This window comes from Phocoena phocoena, chromosome 16, assembly GCF_963924675.1.
Source record: "Phocoena phocoena chromosome 16, mPhoPho1.1, whole genome shotgun sequence".
Classification (NCBI taxonomy): Eukaryota; Metazoa; Chordata; class Mammalia; order Artiodactyla; family Phocoenidae; genus Phocoena; species Phocoena phocoena.
This window is the reverse complement of record NC_089234.1, coordinates 30,161,359-30,183,851: the sequence shown is the minus strand read 5'-3', so window position 1 is coordinate 30,183,851 and position 22,493 is coordinate 30,161,359. Positions and strand designations below refer to the sequence as shown.

The following is a 22,493-nucleotide window of genomic DNA, read 5'->3' as shown; positions in this document are numbered from 1 at the left end:
CATTTCTATTTGTGCCTGAAACATTTAGGAATGAAGGAAGACTGGGGACAAGGGTGGGCCCAGGCAAGAGGGGAACTTGGAGCCCTTTGGCCCCCCTGAGCCAGCCCTGCGGCTTTTCCTAACAAGGCCTCTTTTTGCTTCTTTCCTGCCACCCCACTTCCCAAGTTCCAGCGTGGATCAGCTTCCCAGGGCACTTGTCCTGGGGTCCCTTCCTGGTGACAGCTGTCCTGTGGGGCTGTGTGTGACCAGCACGGGCCTGTCACGTGGCAGGCTTGGTGGGAGGAGCTTGGCAGGGGAGTGGGGCAGTTGCCGGCGGCAGATCACAGGTCTCATCCAGCCAGCCTCGCCTCCCTCAGGGAAGGGCCGGCTCGGCCAATCGGCTCCGCCAAGCTCTCAACTGCCACGCGGAAGCGGGGAAGCCAGCCTGGCTCCTGGCTTTGGGGCTGGGAATTGTGGGAGGAGGGCCGGGCCCCACTGGAGGCACCCTTTTGTGTAAGGACCCCAGGAACCAGTCCTCCGTCTGGCCACAGGGACACTGGGTTGTGGCATTTCTCTAGCTGCTCCCCAGGGGGAGGGAAGACCTCCCTGGAGCCAACAGGCCTAGCCTCTGACCCTGGAAACACCCAGCCCGGGCGTGCCTGAGAGCCAACAAGTCAGGGGGCAGCAAATTTTTAACCAGACACATAGATCATTAACTGGGGTAGGAAGGAGTCCAAATTCAGCATCCCTCGGGGGCAGAGACCAGCTGGGCTTTGAGCCTCCTGTGGAGATGCTGGGCCCCCGAGTCTGGTCCTCTGTGAGGCAGGGGCTGAGCAGGGCTTTGTCCAGCACCGTGGGGGGCTGGGCCTCAGGGGAGGGGAGGAAGGTGGACATCTCAGGCATCTACCCCCCTGTGACCACCCCCTTCACTGCCACGGCCGAGGTGGACTATGGGAAACTGGAGGAGAATCTGCACAAACTGGGCACCTTTCCCTTCCGAGGTAAGTGGGGTCTGTCCGCTGTGGGAGTTGGGGAGATGTGAATGACCCTGGTCTCCTCAGCCAGCAACCAGAGGAGGGTACACAGGCTCTTTCGAGCTGCTCTTGGTCAGTCGGGTACCCTGGGAGTCATTTTATTATGGGAGAGGAACAGGGGGCATTGGTCTGGAGTCAGGAGACAGGCAGGAAGCTAACTGCTGGCCTGTGATCTTGGGTTGAATCTCCTCTGCCTCAGTTTCCCCAGCTGTAAACTGTTGACGTTCTTAGCCCAGCGTTATTGTGAGGATCAAGCTAGATAATGGGTGTGAAAGCCTTTGTCAACCAGGCACTCTGCGCACATGTAAGGGTAGCGGGGTGTCACGTGGCAGCCCCGCCAGCGGGCTCATCTCCCTCAAAGCCTTGTTTGCACACTCTCTTCTGGGCAAAGCCTCCCTCGGCCAAATTAATTCCTGTCCTGGATCCTCTGACTCATTTCCCCTGTTACACATGGGCCTCCCCTCCCTGAGATCAGGGACCAGATCATATTTGTGACGCTCAACATACAACACAGCCACAGGCACGATAAATGAAGATAAAAGAAGCGGCAAATTCTGCCCATCCTGCCCTGCCCACCCTCATCCATCACCCGAGACAGTGCCCTGAGGCAGTGCTCTCAATAGCCCTATTTCACAGACTGGGAAGCTGGGGCTCAGAGTGACGAGATCACTTGCCCAAGGTCACTCAGCTAATAAATGGCTGAGCTGGGGTTTGAACTCAGGTCTGACTGCACAGCCATGCTCGGTTTCACTCCACTGCACTGAATGATGAGTCGCTAGGTCAGATTCTAATAAACAGACCCTGATGGGCACCAACTTGGGAATGGAGTGGTTCCGACTGGGGTAATGCAGTGGAGCAGTTGGGAACGTGCACTCCTGATTCAAACCACAGCTCGGCCACTGACTTAGCTGTGAGATCTCTCTAAAGCTCAGTTTCCCCATCTGACACGTGGGAGTAATAATGGCCACATCATAGGAGGGTGGGGAGAAGAATCTGAGAGAATGCAAGTGAAAGCATGCTGTAAGTTGTGAAGGGTATGTACATTAGAAGGTGTGGATTCCAGTGATAATGATGATTGGAATGACAGTATGATCGCCACTGCGGGCAGAGCCGCGTTGTGACGGTGCCCGCTGGCGTGACTGAGACCCCATTCGTATCTCAGTGCTGAGGCGATGTGAACCTTCCCTAGCGGCCAGTGAATGCCCTGTGGACGTCCACACTGAGCAGTGACACAAACTCTAAGTACATTTCTGCTGGGGCTCAGCTCATTGGAGCCTGAAGGTTTGGGCTGAGGCCCAGATCTCTCGAAGCAAAGTGAGAAGCTCCTTGAATCTCTAAACGAAGACTCTGCTTCACCTCCCGGCTTCAAGGACACCCTAGTGCAGGGGGTGGGGAGGGTAGACTTTGCATCCAGTGTCTGCCTGCGCCCCAGGCTCTTCTCTGGACCCTTCCTTCCCCCTCCCCCCAACTCACTGCTGCAGTGGGGACAGGGGTGCCTAGGAGCACAGGCTGCAGAGGGTTTGGCAGGCTGGCCGTTGGTAAACTACGCAGGCACCAGCTCCCACCTCAGCTCTCTCTTACCCCCGCACATGGGAGGTGCGGTGGGGCACTGTGTAGAAGAGCCCAACACCCGGAGTTAGAAGACCTGCAGGAGTTCTAGTTCTGCTAGTTACGGCGACCTTGGAAAAATCACTGAACCTCTGATCCGGCTTCCTCATTTTAGAATGGCAACTGGGCCATAGCATTCAACATAGTCCTCCCAAGGAACCCAAACCCGAGGTCCTGGCACATAGGGCCAGGGGGCCCAGTCACAGCTCCCAGGATGCAGCCAGGTTGCCTGGGAAGGGAACAATGAGCCACTCTAGCGCGAAAATCTATGTCTCTCTTGCTGGATCCTCACCCCCTTTTGCAGCCCACACTCAGGGGCAGGGGAGGGAACCATCACGTATCACATTGCCAGGGCCTCCTGCAATGAGTTAAAGGTCCTCCAAAGAGGAGATGGGAACCTGCCCTTGATGAATTAGTGAAGAGTTAAGAGATTCTTCTGAAAGGCATTGCCTGAAACTGTGCAGCTCTGTTTATTACTTACTTATTTTTTTTCAGCATAGTTAATTTGTACTAATTATTTGAATAAAGAGTATTCTTTTTAAATAAAACTTATAACCGGAGACCAGAGGGAAGGGTTTTTGCAGAAGGGCCATTGGTCCCTGAACTCACACCCACAAACAACCTCAGAGATGAACTTTGAATTGTTATTTCCAAATGAGGTTAGTGGATGACCCCAGAGTTACTCCAGCAGGATCAGGGAGGTGATGTTTCCCAGAAAACCTTAAGCTTCTGTCTTATTCCCTTATTATGAAGGGAAGACTATGGTTTCTCGTGATAAGGTATAATATTTTGTGTATATTAAAGCCATTAGTTCGTTAAATAAAATATTTTGTTTAAAATATCACAATTTTTTTTTTTTTTTTGTGGTATGCGGGCCTCTTGCTGTTGTGGCCTCTCCCGTTGCGGAGCACAGGCTCCGGACGTGTAGGCTCAGCGGCCATGGCTCACGGGCCCAGCCGCTCCGCGGCATGTGGGATCTTCCCAGACTGGGGCACGAACCCGTGTCCCCTGCATCGGCAGGCAGACTCTCAACCACTGCGCCACCAGGGGAGCCCTAAATATCACAGTTTTTATAACCCTATTTGGCATTGAAAAATGTGTCATATGCCTCTGGGAGTGGCCCAGGCCTGTTTCTGCCCTGAGAGGCCCTGGGTATAATTTGGGATTGACGGTCAGACTCTCAGTTGTCTGTACCCACAGAGAGCCTGGCCAGCTGGCCCACCCACTCATAACCTGAACTCTGCCCACTTACAGCGGAGTTGGGGGCAAATTCTGGGTTTGCAGGTGCATTAAGGCAAGAGGTAGCAGCCCCCATCCTGAAATGGCCCCAAGGATCTGGGACGGGCTGAAGTCTCCTGTCCTGCGTATTCTGCCTTCTCAGCCTACTGCCTGTCTTCCCCCCAATTGTGACCTCATGTTATTCCAGAATGAGCTCCTTTCTGGACCCCTTTGGCTTCCAGACCCTCTCTGTTATGGGGCTGGGGGCTGTAAGTGGGGATGGAATGCACTGAGCTGGCAGTGGGGCTCGGCCCTTCATGGAGGGAGACACTAGCCTTAGGCAGCCAGGAATGGATGCCAGCCCAGCCAAGGGGGTCTTTCAACCATGGCCAGCTTGACCCAGCAGCTTCTGTCCCTTGGGTGCCATCAGATGGGGAGGAAGAGAAACCAAAGACTGGAGGATAAGAAGGCCTGAGTTGCAGAATAGGTCACAAGCAGGAGGCAGAAGGGACTCAGAATTGGGGAAGCTACCCTTCCACTGACCTTGGGGACAGCTGTCAGGGTAGGAGAAAGGTCCCAGGCCTCAGCCCATGCCTGTCAGACTAGACATAAAGGATCCTGTGACCTCTCCCCGCCCCCGCCCCTCAACCACCTTCATCACAATGGGGTTCATTGCTGAGGTGGGAGGGGCAGCCTAGGGAGGGCACAGCGGGGGGCCTGCCTGCCAGACAACCTCGGGGAGCCTGTCCTTTCAAGCATGAGCCATACCATCTGGGCTCCCCGACTCCCAGTGTGCTCTTAGCTCTGCCTGCCTGGCGTGGGGTCCTGGAGACCTTCTTGGAGCTCATCCAGCAACCATCACGCAGGGTGGTACTGGGGACCGCCCTCTTACTCGGAGGTGGAGTCCTCATGTTGTGGATGCAGAGGAAGAGGAGAAGGAAGAAGGATTCTGAGACTGCACAAGACAAGCAGGAGCCACCAGAAAGCGACAAAGCAAGGAAGGAGAGCTGGATCAAATCGCACTTTAGCTGTCTTTCCGAAGAGAAGCTGGCTGCCGGCAGCAGCCCCACCTGCAGCCATAGCGCCGGGGCCTGCAGCAGCGGTGCTGCTGCCCAGCCTGAGAGCGGCAGCGGGGAGGCCAGCACCACGATTCGTGTGGACACCTTCACCACGAGGCAAGGAGAAGAGGGCACTGCTCTTCACCGGGAGCCCTTGACCAGCAAGCAGAGGATGTCTGGGACCTCAGTGACCAAAGAGACCCACGAGGAGTCTGGGAAATCCTCGTCCACGGATGAGGCCACGTGGGCCGTCGTGGCTGCCTGTACCAAGGAGATTGACACCAAGGGGCAGCAGCTGGCTATCTCCATGTTGCAGCGTGCCACAGCTTGCCAGAACTCAGGCCACCTGGAGTCCAAGGACATCAGCCAGGAGGAGCTGAAGGCCCTCGAGGAGGTGGAGATGAAGCTGAAAGGGAATTTCCTCACCCAGCAGGAAACCACCACAGCTGGTGCCAACCACACGCACACCTTCCATAGCCATTGCCACCATGGCCACCAGGGTTATCCAACCCACCCGAGCCACCCGTGCCACAGCCTGCCGAACAGCAGCCACTAGGCCTACCAGCCCTTTAAAGCCACCTAACCACAGATGGAGATGCCCCTTCCCCCCATAGGGCTGGCACACAATCACAGGCATCCTATGTGGTCCGTCTCTCCGATGGGGCAAACTATGTGGCCCAGATGCTGCTTAAATCCCTTCTTCGTCAGGCCCTCACAAGGGTCCTGGGCCCCTTGGATTCTGTGAGCAGGGTCTGCCACTGATGGCCCCTGACGGAGGGAGAGCTGGGGAGAATTGAAGCAGCTGAGACAGACTCGCAGACCACGGAAGACCCACCAAGAGAAGATGCGCGAGGCAGATCCCAGGAGCAGCTGAGAGCACCACGCTGATGCCAGCTGCCTGGAACTGAGCCAATAAAGCCTTGTATACCCTCACTCTGGGTCTGAGGGCTTTGTGGCCAGCCCCAGGTGTGGGCGGGCCTCTGGGGAGAGGATTCCTCCTCCCACAGTCCTCTTCATGTGGGCTGACTCGAGACTCCATAATTCGGCCTCCCGGGTCTCAGTTTCTGGGCGTGGAGAATCTCCAGGGGGCTCAACTGCCACCGACCTGCTGCTACCAAGGAAGGAGGGAGCAGCTGGGAGTTGGGAGGGGTAGGGAGAGACAGGCTTTGAGAAGCCAGGAAGTAAGCAGGGGTGGGATGTAGGTCACCCTGTGTACTACCGCCCTCTCCCTGCGCGCACTGGGATCCGTGTTGGTGCCTCCCCACCACCTACCTTCAGAGCTACTGTACCATATGCTCTCTTCTTGTTCATGCTACTCTCTCTGGGGCTGCCTCTGTTGCAGTACTGCTAAACCGTAGCAGGATTAGTACTACCAGTAGCTCTGCCCACCTTTTTCTGAGTGTTTAGTATATCCCATGTTCTGTGTCGTGTTACGGCACAGACCCATGAAGAAGGTATTATGTTATCTCCATTTTGTAGGTGAGGCTCAGAGGTGTAATTTTCCTGAGACAGCCTAGACAGTAAGTGATGTTGCTGGGGTCAGAGCCCAGCTTGGCCTAACTCCAAAGCCCGTACCCCGAACCCCTGCCCTGTGCTGCCCCCGAGTCCGATGCCCACCATCCCCCAGTGAGCCTATCTCTCTTATACTTATCCCTGTCCTCTTCCCACATGTCCTGACACTCGCTGTGCCCTCCAGCAAGCCTGGGACTCTCCTTGCCTCCTCTTCCTGGGTTTCACAAAGTCATTTCTGGAGCAAGCAGTGACCCCCAGTTAGGCAGTTAACGGGAGGCAGCTGTCATGAAACTTGAGAGGACTCAGCTACATGGCACTGTCTAACCTCCAGTGTCTCCTTTACATAGAACTTTCTTAGCATTTGCATCTATTATGGATTTACCAGTGGTTCCCAACCTGTGGGCCTCCAACTCCAGGAAGAAGGTGCCCAGAATCATTGCAAAGGATGGGTAAATCTATAAATATAAACACCCTAAATGTTGTCAACTGATTTTATGGAGCATAGTTGCGAGTATTTGAATATTTTTGACATTACTGATAAGTGACTTTATATAAATGTTGATGTGTGTGTGTGTGTGTGTGTGTGTGTGTGTGTGTGTGTGTGTGTGTTTGTGTATTTAAAGTACTTCATAATAGGGACTTCCCTGGCGGTCCAGTGGTTGAGACTCCACGCTTCCACCGCAGGGGGCGCAGGTAAGATCCCTGGTTGGGGAACTAGGATACCCCATGCCGCACAGCGCAGCCAAAAAAAAAAGTACTTCATAATAAAAATCTTAGTTGGAAAAAAATGGGGTCAATCATACTGGAAAATGTTGGAAGCTGCTAATTAGACGGAAGGCGAGAGCGGTGAGGTTTGGCTTCTGAAGTGATTGTTCAAATGCATAAAATGCATGCATTTACCTGGAAGACCTTAAATCCCTTATTAAAAACGTATTACATAAAATTTCAGATTAACTAATTATGACTTTGGAATCTTAACTTTTAAAAAGTTTCAAACTGGCAAAATTCAAATAAAGTGTGTAGTTAGCATTGTACCAATGTGAAGTCTTTGGTTCTGATCATTGTACTCTAGTTAGGTAAGATGTTGTCATTAGCGGGGGGCTGGGAGAGGGATGTATGGAAATGCCCTGTACCATTTTTGCAACTTTCATGTAAATTGGAAAGTAGTTCAAATTAAAAGTCAAAAAAGTTTTCAGGCAATTTAGTTGAGATGATATCAAAGTTTTATTACAGTCGTGCTGTAAGGAAAATAGCTTCTAAGCAGCCGACTCAAGTATATACTCTTGGAAAGGATATTTTTTATAAGAAAAGAGAATGGTTAAATCATTGTTAGACTAGATAGAAAGAAGAGAGGTTAACAGTCACTAGACTCTTGTCTGAGAGTCCGCTGGGAGAGTGGCTGGTTTCCCAGACCAAGGCTTAATTCCATTAAAGCTCATTAGGAAATTGCTTAAGCATTTCATCAGGAACTTTCATGTCTTCCTAGTGGGAGGTTATGAATTACATCATGCAAAAAAGTTCTGTCCTAGACCAGGTTTGGGACAATTTTTCTTTTATACAACAAATTATCAACGCACATGTCAACAGGCAGTGTGCTGGGTGTCACGAAGGAGGCCAAAATGAAGACACCATCTTTGATCTCGATGCTTCTAGACAAGGTAGGGCAAGTGCTGGGCAAGGACAAAATACTATGGAGCACAAGGGAGAGGGGGATTAAGGAAAGGCTTCGTGGTTCTTGCAGCATTTGAGGGGCTGCAACTAGGGAGGTGTTCTGGGCAGAGAGAAAGGTACAGGAGCAAAGGTGTAGAGGCAGGATGATGGCAGTGTGTCTGGGGACTCTGATAGTAAGTTTGGCTGGAGGGGAACATTCAGAGATAGGCAAAAGGGAGGAGGAAAAGCCCGAAAAGTGACTCCAAAGCCTCAAGGCAAAGAGAACTTAAGAGACTGTCCCATCCAGTTTCCTCATTTCACAGCAGAGGCCAGTTTGAGAAATTTTGTCAAGTCCCAACAGGTGGGGGTCGGGCAGATTGAAGGGTTCTGAGGATCTCTGTGCACTTTTGAGTAGGCAGCAGGGAAGGACAAGGAATAGGTAATGGAAGTTCAGAGGAGAGATGTCCAGTGAAGGCTTGATCCCAGGAAGACTTCTCGGAGGAGGTGGCAATGATGATGGGCCAAGGGGTATAACACTGACTGGGGACACTACTTACATAAAAGAGACTGTGATTCCTTTTGGCCACAGTAAATCACCCTGTTGCTTGTGTGTCCTCAGCCCCGACCTACTCCCCTCACCAAGCCTTTCTGGCTCCCCAGAGCAGCCAGAATAACCATGGGGGCAAGGGAGAGAAGCTTCTGAAATGAGTCTCTTTCCTCTTAGAGCTGGAGGGGGCCTGAGAGGTTCCTGAGTGCAGCCTCCCGTCCCACACCAGCCATCCTCCCCCTCCTCAGACTGAAAGTTGCCACCCTCCACCCTCCTGATTTAAGGCTTGGGCACTCCTCTGACTAATATAATGATTACAGCTAACATATTGAATGCCAGGTTCTAGCTATTCCAAGCACTTTACAAATAGTATCTCATTGAAACTTCACAAGTCTTGAAAAAGGGCACCAATATTACCCCCATTTTTCAGTTGGGGAAGCTGAGGTTTGGTTAAACCATTTGCCCAAGGGCTCAGAGCTGGTGAGGGGCCACACTGGGACTTAAACCCGGGCTCTGACGACCCTACTGTGCTGCTCCCTGCTTCCCCACCGCTCACTTTCCTCACTCCCCACCCATCTGGAACCCTGGCCTTTTCCTCTCCTTTAGCCCCACCTCTACACCATGGTGGCACATTAGACCTGAAACTGGACATCTGGTCAAGGAGAAGGAGGGGGGTCTTGGCAGTATCAGTTCACAGATTTCAAAGTGCTTGCTTTCTCCTACATTTTCTCATTTGAGCCTTTAAGACAGCCCTATAAGGTAGGATTGAAGTGACTTTATTGTCATCCCAAAGAAAAGGAAATGGGGTCTCAGAGAGCGATGTGACTTGCCCAGTAGCCAGAGGGACTGGAGTCCAGCGCTTGCCTGACTCTATCACACTTCCTCTCCCCCAGCCTGGCATCTCTTCCTTCTTGGGAGTCAGGCCCAGGTCGGATGCTCCCTTAAATGAAATGAGGAGAAGCCACTAGGAGTCTTGAGCACAGGGGGAGCTCAAGACCCAGCTGTCCTGCTGTTTAGGTCAAGTCCAACTGTGGGGACTGGAGGCTTCTGGAACTGACCACCAGAATGAAAGGGGACTTGGGAGTGAGTGACTGTGTCTGGAGACATGTCCGAAGCAAGAAGCCCCCTTCAAGGGGGCTGGCAGGAAATGTTGCGGAGGCAGTGGCAAGAGCTTGTTCTCTAAATTCTTAGCCAGAGGGTGCTGGTCCAATCGTGGCTGGATTGGAGCCCTCTCTGGGGTTGGCAACTCTGCAAGTGGGGTGATGCACTGGGAAATCACTGTGGCCTTATGGAGCAAGACAGAAGGAGGCTCCCACCGTAGGCCCCTAGCCTGACACGGAGGAATTGATCCTGAGGAGGCAATGCAACAGAAGCCAAAATCTATTTGCCTCAGATGTTCGCTGCGATGTTACCAAGGCAAAAACTGGGGGAAATATGCTCAGTATCCGGTGAGCTCTTCTGGCAGCCCACTCAGTGGACTTTAACGGTAGAGCGAACAGCACAGAGAGAGATTTGTGGTGTAAAGTTGTCTCCCCATCACACCGTGTCCCCTTAAGGATGACTCATAGGAACAATCTCTCTTTGTCCCAGTGCCAGGAAACTCTGTGTTTCTCCAGGACAGCTGCTTTGCTTTATCTTGATTTCTACATATCTGTCAGCTGACCACGTTTCCCTTTTAGCTTTGACTGTCGGGAAGCTCCAAGTCAAATTTCTGGCCCATCAGAACTGTATGGCGGGGATTTTGTATACCAACATCGCCCCTGGCTTTCTTTTCTTTCCTTCCTCCCAAACGGTCTTCTATTTATTAATAATCTTCGTTTATTGTACGCTGTATTTAAGAAAAAAATTTTTGAAATGGAATGGAGAGGAGAAAGAATAGGAAAGAGAAAGTAAAACGAAAAAAGCTGAGAGGAAAATGGTTTAACATTCCGTTTAGATTCAGCTGAAGAGCATCAATTCTACTGGTCTCTCATGGATATAAAAGGGTTGACACCTTTATCTGGTAAAGTTAGAAATCTCACAGATGATGGTTAAAAAAGGAAAATGCAAAATAAAATAATGAGATGTGGGCTTCCCTGGTGGCGCAGTGGTTGGGAGTCCACCGGCCGATGCAGGGGATGCAGGTTCGTGCCCCGGTCCGGGAGGATCCCACGTGCCGCAGAGCGGCTGGGCCCGTGAGCCATGGCCGCTGAGCCTGTGCTCGGCGGCGGGAGAGGCCACAGCAGTGAGAGGCCCGCGTAACGCAAAAAATAAAAATAAAAAAATAGTGAGACATCATTTTCCACCCAGAAAATTGGCAAAAATTAGTTCAGACAATACTCAGTATTGGTGTGGATGAGCACTAACATTTTTTTCTACGTGCTGCTGGGGTATGAACTGGCTAATTAGAATTTTGGCACGTGAAGATGCATTTCCATGCGACTCAGCCTTTACACGCCTAAGTGTCTAAACTGAGAGAAACTTTTAAACGTGTTTGTTTCAGCATTGTCTGTAATAGCAAAATTAGGATGTATTCTAAATGTCATCGAAGGGAGAATGAAAAGTAAATTGTGGTCTAACTTCACAAGAGACTATTATACAGCAATGAAAGTGAACGAATCAGAGCTCCCTGTACTGCTGTGGCCAAGGTGCACGGCACAATGGTGAGCAAAAACGGCAAACTGCAGTATGTTGTGTCAGTGTGATTCCATTTCTATAATGCTTTAAATGGCAAAACCCATCTTATAGATTGTTTATGGGTCCAGATGTATGTTTTAAGGGTATAAAGACATGAATGGGAACAATAACCACTTGAGACACGCCAGAGATGAGGAAGAGGACGGTGACGGGGTGGGGGGCAGGTGTCGTGGGTGCTGGGTACACCGATGTGGATTCTATTATTAACTATTCTTTTTGGCATGCCTAAAATATCTCATTAAAACAAAGAGAAATAGCGTGAACACTGTCACGGCAACTGGGTAGCACGCTCTGCCTGCATCAGGACTGGGAAGGAAATGTGTGATGGTGTCGGGGAGGTAGGAGCCTGGGTGAGCATAAGTCCAACATCCGCTTTTTCACAAGCACGTGGGAAGGTGTTGCCTCTCTTGCAGGCTTCGTGGTCCAGGGCTCCAACGGCGAGTTCCCCTTCCTGACCAGCAGTGAGCGCCTGGAGGTGGTGAGCCGCGTGCGCCAGGCCCTGCCCAGGGACAAGCTCCTGCTAGCCGGCTCGGGCTGCGAGTGTGAGGCCTTAATGCCCCGGCCCTGGCGGTAGCTGCTGGGGGCGGGGGCGGGCTCCCTGATCCGGGGCTGGGTCCGGTCTAGCGCTTGCTCTGTCTCTTCTGCTCTGCGCCCCTTGCTTGCCCCAGGGTCCTAGCCCAGTCCTCTGCCTCCTACCCTCGCCCACCGCGGCCTGTAGGGAAGACTTGCTCCTTCCTCCTGCAGCCACTCAGACCACGGTGGAGATGACGGTGAGCATGGCCCAGGTCGGGGCTGACGCCGCCATGGTGGTGACTCCTTGCTACTATCACGGCCGCATGAACAGCGCCGCCCTCATTCACCACTACACCAAGGTGGGTGTGAGGGGTGGGTGTGGGCTTGAGGTCTGGGGCCAAGAGGAAGCTGGGTGAGGCAGAGATACTGCTTGGGGAGGGGAGGGGAGATGAGAGAAGCTGGGAGCAGAGTGGTGAGCCTACTTCCCATGAATGGCAGCTTTGGGAAAGGGGAGGGATACCACCAGGTACCAGCTGTGTGACAGTGGGTGACTGACCTAACCAAGCTGTATTGCTGTTTCCGCCCCTCCCAAACGGGAGGAATAATGGAATCTTCCTCCAGGGTGGTTGTGAGGACTAAATTCAATCAAAACATAAAGGACTTAGAACTGTGCCTGGCACACAGAAAGCACTCCTAAGTGTTAGCCAGGACTAGTGCTTGCAATCAGGGTGCATAGCACTGTGACTCCTAGCCCAGCAGGTGGGCCAGTCCAGGTAGCCCTGCAGAGACCCAAGCCTGGACCGCCTCAGGCCTGGGGCAGCTGCCCTCTCCTCTCTTCTCTGTGCCCCTCAGGTTGCTGACCTGTCTCCAATTCCTGTGGTGCTCTACAGTGTCCCAGCCAACACGGGGCTGGACCTGCCTGTGGATGCGGTGGTCACGCTTTCCCAGCACCCGAATATCGTGGGCATCAAGGACAGCGGTGGTGATGTGAGTGGCAGCAGCTCTCGGCTGGGGTGCCCTCCTCCTCTTCTCTTGTGCTACCAACTTCCGGGCAGCTCTGGGACCCGCTTCAGTCCTGGGCTCCTGTGTGGGTTCCCTCTGTCCTGTGGGCTCTCTGGGGCTCACCTGAACTTTGAGGCATCTCTCTGGGACCTGGGCTCTCATTCTCCCACACTTGCCCAGCCCCCATCCAGGCTGGTGGCAGAGCTTGTTGGCCCAGCTCTCACACCAGGTTTGCCATTACAGGTGACCAGGATCGGGCTGATTGTTCACAAGACCAGGAGGCAGGATTTCCAGGTGTTGGCTGGATCGGCTGGCTTCCTGCTGGCCAGCTATGCCGTGGGTAGGCCTCTCACTGCTCGCACACTGTGATGCGTGACCAAGATATACACAGGCAGCTGGGTTCTGCTGGGAGAGATGGTGAGGGCCAGGACTGGGTGTAGAGGGGGCCTTTGCCAGCCTGCCTGCTCAGAAACCTCAGAGGTCTGGCACACCGCTTACTTATCTGAATAGTGGGTGCTTGTGGGTGACCTTGTTGGGCAGAGGAGTGTGGCCGAGTACAATCCCTGGCCTGTAGGGGGGATGCCTACAGTTTGCTCGAAGTCCCAAGCTCCCTGCTTAGGTGACAAACTCAGCTCCTTTAATCTCACCTTGTAAATCATTCTCTGAGGGAAGAGGCCTTGGGGCCCTTCCCACTAGTCTGGGAGTGCATTTTCCTCTCTCCGTGGGTCCAGGCCAGAATGAATTGTCAGGCCTGCGGGGTTGGGCTGGGGATCTTCAGCTGTCTGATCAGCCTCTGTTCCAGTCCAGGATCCTAGGAATGTCACCATTAGACCAACTGCTCTTATCTGCTTGGGGTCAAGGTCCTTGGGTTCAGACTGGATTTGAGCCATGGAGCGGAGGGAAGCATCTGCTCCCTTCAGCTAAAGCCCCAGTGAGTGTAGATTTGAGTTACTTTTCCAACGATGCAGGGGAAAATGCTGGTTCCTATTCTCTCTTGTCTCTGCAGACTTTGACTTGTAGTATAGGTCCTGTGTAGCTCCCCTCTGCCTTGTCACAGTCTCTAAAGGGGAGAGTAGAAGGGACCCGTTTATGCTTCATTCCTGAGAGTGTGGTAGATGGAAATATCACAGGCTCTGAAAGTTGGGGATCTGAGCTGGAATCCGAGCTCTGCCGTTTATTCACTGAGAACCAACAGGGCAAGGTACATGACCTTTCTGGGCCTGAGTTTCTACTCTGCAAAGCAGGGAGGTGTTATGAGGATTAGAGAGCATTGGCCCTATGTCTGCCATAGTGCTCGGCACATAGTAGGTTTTCAATAAATGGCATCTATATTAGCTCATTCGAGCTATATTAGCATTAGCTTGAAATGTCTACTCTCTCTCCAGTCTTGAGGCCACTCTGCTTTGAGTCACCCCTAACTAGCTTTGGAATCACACTCACAGGCTGGCAGAAGTGGCAGGAACCTCTGAGATCACAGCCAGCCCGTTTTTATTGCCCACATGAGAACAAAGAGAACCGGAGAGGGTTGATAACTTGTCCAAGTTCATGCAGCCAGTGGGAGGAAATGCCGGGTCTCCTGCCTCTGTCTAGTGCTCTTTCCCCTCCCCTAACCTCTCCTTCACTGCTGTCCCAGGCTGAATTCACTGCGGGGAATAAAATTTCAGTAGAGCAAAGGCTTCCCATCCACTCCATCCCCTTCCAGGACTGATGAGTCAGGGGGCTATTGGAGGATCGTGGAGGTGTCAACTGGCAGGTGGGACTCTACTCTGCAGGGGGTGGGGGGTGGAGGGAGGGGTGTGCAGGGAAGGAACTGTCCTTGAGTAAGCCGTCAGGTTCTGCTCCCTGCCCCTCAGCCTGTGGGAGTCTATTTTGAATATGCTGGAAATGTTCTCTCTGGAAATCTGTGAACTCACAGAGCATGTCTCAGATATGGCTAACCAGTGGCCTAGAAATGCACAGCCTGTCTGCCCAGAGCAAAGAGGTGCTGGGGACCAGGATTTGGAATTCTCTACAGGCAGAGGCTCTGGCTGGTATTCTGCATCTTACTCTGTGGCAGGAGCTGTAGGGGGCGTGTGTGCCCTGGCCAATGTCCTGGGGGCTCAGGTGTGCCAGCTGGAGCGACTCTGCCTCACAGGGCAATGGGAAGATGCCCAGAAGCTACAGCACCGCCTCATCGAGCCAAACACTGCGGTGAGTTCCCAGCCAATGGACCCAGAGTGGGGGTGGTCTGTGTCCTCATTGGAACAGGAGCCAGTGCTGGCACAGGGGTCCCCACTTGGTCTCTTCCCTTTCAGAAAGTCCTTTTAGAGAACATCCCAGTGTGGGAACTCTTTGTGCCTCCCCAGAAAATCTTGACTTCAGGAACAAAGTCGAACCACATTGGTTCTCAGACTTACGTATGCATTAGAATTCATTTAGGGAGCTGTTAAAATTCTACTCCTTTAGGCTCAGGAACAGTCATTGAGACAAGCATCCTGGGTGATTGTGACATCAGGAATCCTGGAACCTTACTTAGAGATGCCCTGCCTAAAGAGAGGGAAACATGGGCCTTTATGTCAGCTTTATAAGGGGCCAGATCCTGAAAAATAGAATGATTGAGAGTAATAAAGGAGTGGAAAGGCTGGAGGTATTCAGAGCGCAGCTTTCCCAGGAAAGTCCTGTCTTCACATAATCCATTCTGTAGTCAGACTGTGTACCCCAACTCTGCTGGGCAAGTCAAGGAGAAGAGGCAAGATGGAATGCTTGTCAATTGCAGGCAGTGCTGTGCTGAGCCGTATTGGAGTCTGAGGCATAAAGAAAAACGTGTGTCCCTGGAGACATGCTTTTATTCATATTTTAAATTAAACTTTTAATTTTAGGATTATTGTAGATTCACGTGAAATTATAAGAAACAATACAGGGAGATCCCAAGTACCCGTTACCCTGTTTCCCCCAATGGTAACATCTTAAAAAGCTATAGCATGAAATTACAGCCAGGATTTTGACATGTATACAGTCAAGATACAGAATATTTCCAGCACTATTAGGATCCCTCGTGTTATCCTTTTAGAGCCACACCTACTCGCCTCCTGCCCCCACCCCCTCCTTAACCCCTGGCATCACAAATATGTTCATTTTTATAATTTTATCAGTTCAAGACTGTTATATAAATGGGATCAGATAGCCTATAACCTTTTTATTTCCTCTGTGAACAAATCTTTTTTTTTTCTTTTTTCTTTTAGTCTGTAACCTTTTGAGATTTGCTTTTTTCACTCAGCATAATTTTCTGGAGATTCATTCAGGCACATGTAAGCAATAGTTCCTTTTTATTGCTGCATAGTAGCTCATGGTGTGGCCATAAACAGCTTGTTTAACCATTCTCTTGGTGAAGGAAAGCTGGTTGTAAAGCTGCTATGTACATTTACGAACAGGTTTTTGTGTGACCATAAATTTTCATTTTTCTGGGATAAATACACAATTGGTGGGTCGTATGTTGTTTGCAAGTTTAGTGTTTTAAGAAACTGTTTTCCATAGTGAGTGTACCATATTGTATTTACATCAGTGTAAATGTATGCATGACCCAGTTTCTCTGCATCCTCACCAGCATTTGGTGTTGTGACTTTTTTTTTTTTTTTTTGCCATTCTGATAGGCATGTTGTGACATCTCGTGGTTTTAATTTACATTTTTCTGATGGCTAATGCTATTGAACATCTTGTCATGTATTTATTTGCCATCTATATATCCTCTTAGATGAAATGTCTGTTTATGTCTCTTGCCCATTTTCCAACTGGATTTTTTTTTTTTTTTTAACTGTTGAGTTTTGGAAGTTCTTTATACCTTCTAGATACTAGTGCTTTGTCAAAAATGTGGTTTGCAAAGATTTTCTCCCAGTCTGTAGCTAGTCTCATCATTCTCTTAATAGATCTTTTACAGAGCAAAAGTTTTTAATCTTGAGGAAGTCTAATTTATCAATATTTTCTTTTATGTTTATGCTTTTGATGCAAGTCTAAGAACTCTTTGCCTAGCACTAGATTGTAAAGTTTTTCTATTTTTTTCCTAAACGTTTTATATTTTACAAGCCTGTGACCCATTTTGAGTTAATTTTTGTAAAACGTATGAGACTTAGATCAAGGTTCATTTTTTTTCTGTTCTTTTTTGGCCTGTAGATATCCACTTGCTCCAGCACCATCTGCTGAAAAGATGGATCTTTCCTTTACTGAATTACTTTTGCACTTTTGTCAAAAATCAGTTGGGTGTATTTGTGTAGGTCTATTTCTGGATTCTCTATTCTCTCCATTGATCTATCACTCTGCAGTACCATACAGACTTGATTATTGTAGGTGTGTAATAAATCTTAAAATCAGATTTTAAGATTTTAAGCTAGATGGATTCCTCCCACTTTGTTCTTTTTTTCCCCAAAAAATTGTTTTAACTAATCTAAATCCTTTGTCTTTCCATATAAATTTTAGAAAAATATTGTGTATGTCTACGAATACTTGCTGGAATTTTGATAGGAATTGTGTTAAACCTGTACACCAACTTGGGAACAATTGACATTTTTACTGTGTTGTCTTCAAATCCTTGAATATGGTTATGTCTCCATTTATGTAGACCTTCGTTGATTTATTTCATCAGCACTTTGCAGTTTTTGGCAAACCAGTCCTATACAAGTTTTGAGAGATTTACACCCAAGTGGCTCATATTTTTTGAGTGATTATAAATGATATTGTATTTTTAATTTCACTATTCATATGTTCATTGCTAGTATGTATAGAAACACAGTTGATTTTTGCTTCTTTATGTTGTATCGTATGACTTTGATGAACTCACTTATGGGTTCCATGAGATTTTTTTCTATATTCCTTGGGATTTTCTACATAGACAATCATATCATCTACAAATAGGGGATGTTTTCTTTCTTTCTTTCTTTCTTTCTTTTTTTTTTTATTTCTTTCTTTCTGATCTGCATACCTTTTATTTCCTTTCTTGCCTTATTGCACTGGCTAGAACTTCCTGCACTATGTTGAATAAGAGTAGGGAGAGTGGACATCCTTGCCTTGTTTCTGATCTTAAAGAAAAGCATTCAGCCTTTCACCATTAAGTGCAATGTTAGCTATAGGTTTCTGTAGATGCTGTTTTTCAAGTTGAGGAAGTTCTCCCTCATTCTAGTTTTCAGAGAGTATTTAAAAATCATGAATGGGTGTTTAATTTTTGTCAAATTTTTTCTGCATTGATTGATTTGATCATGTGATTTTTTTTCCTCTTTAGCCTGTTAATATGGTAAGTTACATTAATAATTTTCAAATATTGAACCAGACTTATATCCCTGGGATAAACCCCACTTGCACATGGTGTATAACTTTTTATATATTGCCAAATTCCATTTGTTAATATTTTATTAAGGGTTTTTCCTGCCTATATTCATGAGCGATATTGGTATGTAGTCCTTTTTCTTTCTTCCTTCCTTCCTCCCTGCCACCCCTTCCTTTCTTTCTTTCTTTCTTTCCTATCTTTGTCTGATTTTGGTATCAGGGTAAAAATAGCTTCATTAATTGATTGGGAAGTGTTCCCTCCTCTTCTGTTTTCTGGAAGAGGCTGTGAGAATTGGTGTTAAGTCTTCTTTAAACATTAAAAAACAATTCTCCATTGAAACCATATGGGCCTGGAGATTTCTTTTTTGGGAGTTTAGAAATAATAATGGCTCCACACTAGGCCTCTTCGGATACCTCCCTAGCTGGAAGGGGTAGAAGTGCCTTCTTACTGCTACTTGTGTGGCCTCCACTGACATTTTTTTTTTTTTTTTTTTTTTTTTTTGCGGTACGTGGGCCTCTCACCGTTGTGGCCTCTCCCGTTGCAGAGCACAGGCTCCGGACGCACAGGCTCAGCAGCCATGGCTCATGGGCCTAGCCGCTCCGCGGCATGTGGGATCTTCCCAGACCAGGGCACGAACCCGTGTCCCCTGCATCAGCAGGCGGACTCTCAACCACTGTGCCACCAGGGAAGCCCTTGCATTTTTTTTTTTTAATATTGCATTAAATATTTGTCTTGTGACTGAGTTTTGCCTCTGAGGCAATAGTCCCAGACGGAGCTTGGCAATGTTTTCTTTGGGAAAGTGGTGGGCGGGCTCTAGATTTCCCTCACAGCTTATATCTTTACCTCAAAAGGACAGATAAACTCAGATTTAGAGAAAGGACAGCTGAGGAGGCAAGCACGAGTTTCCCTGGATGTGAAGGTTCTCCTGGGATAGGACGGGCTACAGATAGGGTGTAAGAATTGCAGAAATGAGGGCCTTTCAGCTGAGCCCCATCAGGGCCCAGGCTGTACTATACATTCTGACATTCCACTGGGGCGGGACCTCTGCTCTCCCACTCCCATCTGCTTGTGAGAGAGAAGGTCCCAGAACCTGCAGACCACCCGGATAGGAAGAGGAGTTTCCAGGCCGCTTGAGGTCTGGCCTAAATAGTGGCATTTTTCTCATCCAATTCTGTGACATGGCGTAGATGTTGTTACCTCCTAATTTGATAGACGAAGCAGCTTGGGCTGTCCTTTGGGAAGAGAGGATACTTGCTGCCTTCCTAGCCCTTGGCATGCCATCCTGCCTTACCCTTCACTCTGCGCCCCGTCCTGTGCCAACTCTGGGCACACACTCAGGAATGTCTGGAACACCTTTCTGCTGCCCGGGCTCTAGGCTCAGCCACCCCAAGAGCAGCTTGATGTCACCTTATTGCCCTGCGCTGCTCGAACACAATGTGCGTCCACTGCCCTCCCACCCAGCCGGCCTCCTGCCCAGGCTATATTTAGGATTTTCCCTGTTTTTTACCTCCAAAGTGTTCAACCCTTTCTCAGCATCTGAAGAGGGGCAAATCAGAGATCTTCAGACCCTTATGTGGAAGAAAGCTTTCCTCTAGGTACTTCTTGTTTCCATCGTCTTTCCCACCCTAGTCAGGTTTTGGGTGAAATGCTCAGGTTATTAGAACATGATGGGGGCCAGGTCTGGGAGGAGGCTTGCTAAAGTCTACTGGCCTCTAGTGGTGAATAGTTATTAGCCAGTCATTCATCAGTGGTTCCCAGCCTCTTTACCCCAAACAACCTCTTTTATTAGTTTTACCCTTCATGAAGCCCATATTTCTAAGATTTTATTTCCGTCAAAATGAAACTTTATTAAGTAATAATTACTTTCTTGGTTTTTAGGTAGTCAAAGATTAATCTAACACCTCCCATCAGCATGAAACAACCCGTTGCTATGCTAAACACAAAGAAACTTGATTCTTCATTTTCTGTAAAACTCCATGCATGATTTTAAATTAGATCTCCCACTACAATGGAAAAGACTTTAGAGATTGTGTTATCCGGCCCCCTCGTGTTTTAGGCAAGTGAACTTGCTCAGGGATAAGTTAATGATACAAGGTTACAGAGTGAAACTTCTTTGGACAAGGATGCATTGTTTTCCCTGTGAGAGCATTTGGAGTTGGGGTCAGGGAGGAGCTATGGGTGCATGGGGAGGGACCCTGCTGCGGGGGCAGTAGAGGTCTGGGCTGTTCCGACTCTCCACTCCTGGTGTGCCCTGAGTCAGGTTCCAGGGAACTGGGCTACAGACCAGTGAGTCTCTACCGCCCAGACCCACAGCGCTGCTGCCTTCTCCCATCCCAGTTTGAGGACCGAATGCCACTCTCCTCCCCGATGGGGCGGATTTCTCTCCTAAAACCAAAGCAGGTGCCTTCCTTCATTCTAGGTTTTGGCATTGTGTACTCTACTGCCGACCTGCCTTCTGGTGACCTACCCTGGGTGTCATAGATTTGGTAGTTAGTTTACCAGGAGGGAAGGGTGGGAACCCTAACTTTCTGCAAGTGAAACATGTCTGGGTCCCAGATGTGTGTGTGCAGGGGACTCCCCAGTCTCTTCTAACAGGCCCTGCTCCTCAGGTGACCCGGCGCTTCGGGATCCCGGGGCTGAAGAAAACCATGGACTGGTTTGGCTACTACGGAGGCCCCTGCCGCGCCCCCTTGCGGGAGCTGAGCGCCGCCCAGGAGGAGGCACTGCGCCTGGATTTCACCAGCAACGGCTGGCTCTGAGCGTGAGGACAGGACAGCCGGATCGCGCCCATCCCAGCCTCTTGCCTTGCGGTAGCAGCCTGAAGAGGAACGCGGGGGGACGAGGGTTCAAGGCCCCTCTTCTTACTTCAGTCATCCAGGTAGCCTCTCTCCAGGCGCTGCCATGCATGCTCGTTTCCTGTTCTCCCGGCCCCATGATCTCTCGCATTTGTATCCTGAACTCTGGGTCTCTAGAGACCTTCAGTCTGGGAAGGAGCAATGACTTACTTGTCTCTCTACTGTGCTTTTCTATCCCCTGAGACACGTGAACCAGGAGCCAGAGGGGAAAGTCACGGGGCAGTTGGGCACAGAAGGGCCATGTTTTACTGAAAGGAAGACTGCTTAGACTTGGGGGTACAAACCTGAGTCCAACACAGTGCAGCAGGAAGCCAGGGTGACTCCTGAGAAGCCAAGTTCTGACTCCTTCCAGGGGAAGCAGTAGGTTGGGAAACGTGATCAGAAATGTGTCACTGGTCTCTCAAAGACACCCCCCGCCCCCCGCAAGCTGCATTCTAATCCTTTCCTAAATCTATTTTGATTGATCTCATATTGTCTCTAGCCTTGATCCCAACCATCACGTGCACCAGTGAGACAGCCCAGTGGCTTGCCAGAACTGGTAAATAATGACACCTGGTGGATAGATGTTCCATTCTAGAAGGCTATTCTAGCCAACCCAGGTCTGAAGCATTAGGAAAGGGGACTTGGCCTGAGATAGGACCATCCTCTTGCCTATACACACTCTGCTTTTATTGTTAGGAACAATTACTTTGTTACTGCAATAAAGTTGAATAAGTTAAATTAGTGTGGCTATGTACAGATTAACACTCCACTGCTATGCAGAGCTTAGGTTTCCAGCCCAGATATCAAGAACCTTCCCAGAGGCAATTTAGTTCCCAGGGTCTGTGTTTTGCCAGCTCTGAGAGAGGCCCTAAGAATACTGAGCAAACATAACCATTAGATTATTGGAGGCCTAGGGAAAAGGTTATTGACGTTTTAAATGGTAGAGGTAAGAGGCAAATAGGTTCAAGTGAGATATTTAGAAACACTTAGCACATTCATTTAAAAGGCTGCTTTCTCTAAAATGTTCAACCTTGGGAATTCCCTGGCGGTCCAGTGGTAGCAATCCGTGCTCTCACTTCCGAGGGCCTGCGTTCAATCCCTAGTCAGGGAATTAAGATCCCACAAGCAACGCGGCAAAAAAAAAAAAAAAAAAAAAAAGTTTAACCTTATTCAGTGATATCTGACTAGTGGCAGAAAACCTGAGATGAATTTTTAAAAAACTACTCTCGTAATAAATAAATAAATAAATAAAAACTACTCTCGTTTAAAAGAAAGGTAAACAGATCCTTGTTTAGGGCAAGGGCTAAAGGAGAGAATATAAAAGGTATCAGTCTTCAGCAGAAACTGGGCATCTGGTTGGCACTGAAGCTTGGGGCTTAGCACCTGGGCTCTTCTCACAGGCAACTTCTGGAAGATCTGGGCTCAGAGGAGAATCAGGTTTAGGGATGGGGCAAAAAGTTAGGGCTAGGGAGGCAGCCTAGTATACTGGTGAAGAGCTCAGTCTCTGGGATTTCCATTCTTGGATTTGCACCTTAGTGTCTGCAAGACCTTAGAAAACTATTTAAC

At 49.5% G+C, this 22,493-nt stretch overlaps 2 protein-coding genes across 3 annotated transcripts; both read left to right on the top strand.

The window, feature by feature from the left end:
- The first annotated feature begins 400 nt into the window (after nucleotides 1-400).
- On the top strand, nucleotides 401-21,665 carry HOGA1 (4-hydroxy-2-oxoglutarate aldolase 1). 2 transcript variants are annotated; one of them, XM_065894612.1, is made up of 7 exons: nucleotides 401-980; nucleotides 11,696-11,824; nucleotides 12,027-12,154; nucleotides 12,648-12,782; nucleotides 13,041-13,137; nucleotides 14,854-14,987; nucleotides 20,700-21,665. In XM_065894612.1, exons 1-7 carry the CDS (start codon nucleotides 770-772, stop codon nucleotides 20,847-20,849), a joined length of 984 nt encoding a protein of 327 aa, XP_065750684.1. In that variant the 5' UTR covers nucleotides 401-769; the 3' UTR covers nucleotides 20,850-21,665. The 2 variants fall into 2 exon arrangements, with proteins under 2 accessions (XP_065750684.1, XP_065750685.1); XM_065894613.1 differs by lacking the exons at nucleotides 11,696-11,824; nucleotides 12,027-12,154; nucleotides 12,648-12,782; nucleotides 13,041-13,137 and having other exon boundaries at nucleotides 770-980; nucleotides 20,700-20,849.
- C16H10orf62 (chromosome 16 C10orf62 homolog) lies at nucleotides 4,749-5,453 on the top strand. The gene has a single exon (XM_065894933.1). The coding sequence runs from the start codon at nucleotides 4,749-4,751 to the stop codon at nucleotides 5,451-5,453; it is 705 nt and encodes a 234-aa protein (XP_065751005.1).
- Nucleotides 21,666-22,493: the final 828 nt, after the last annotated feature.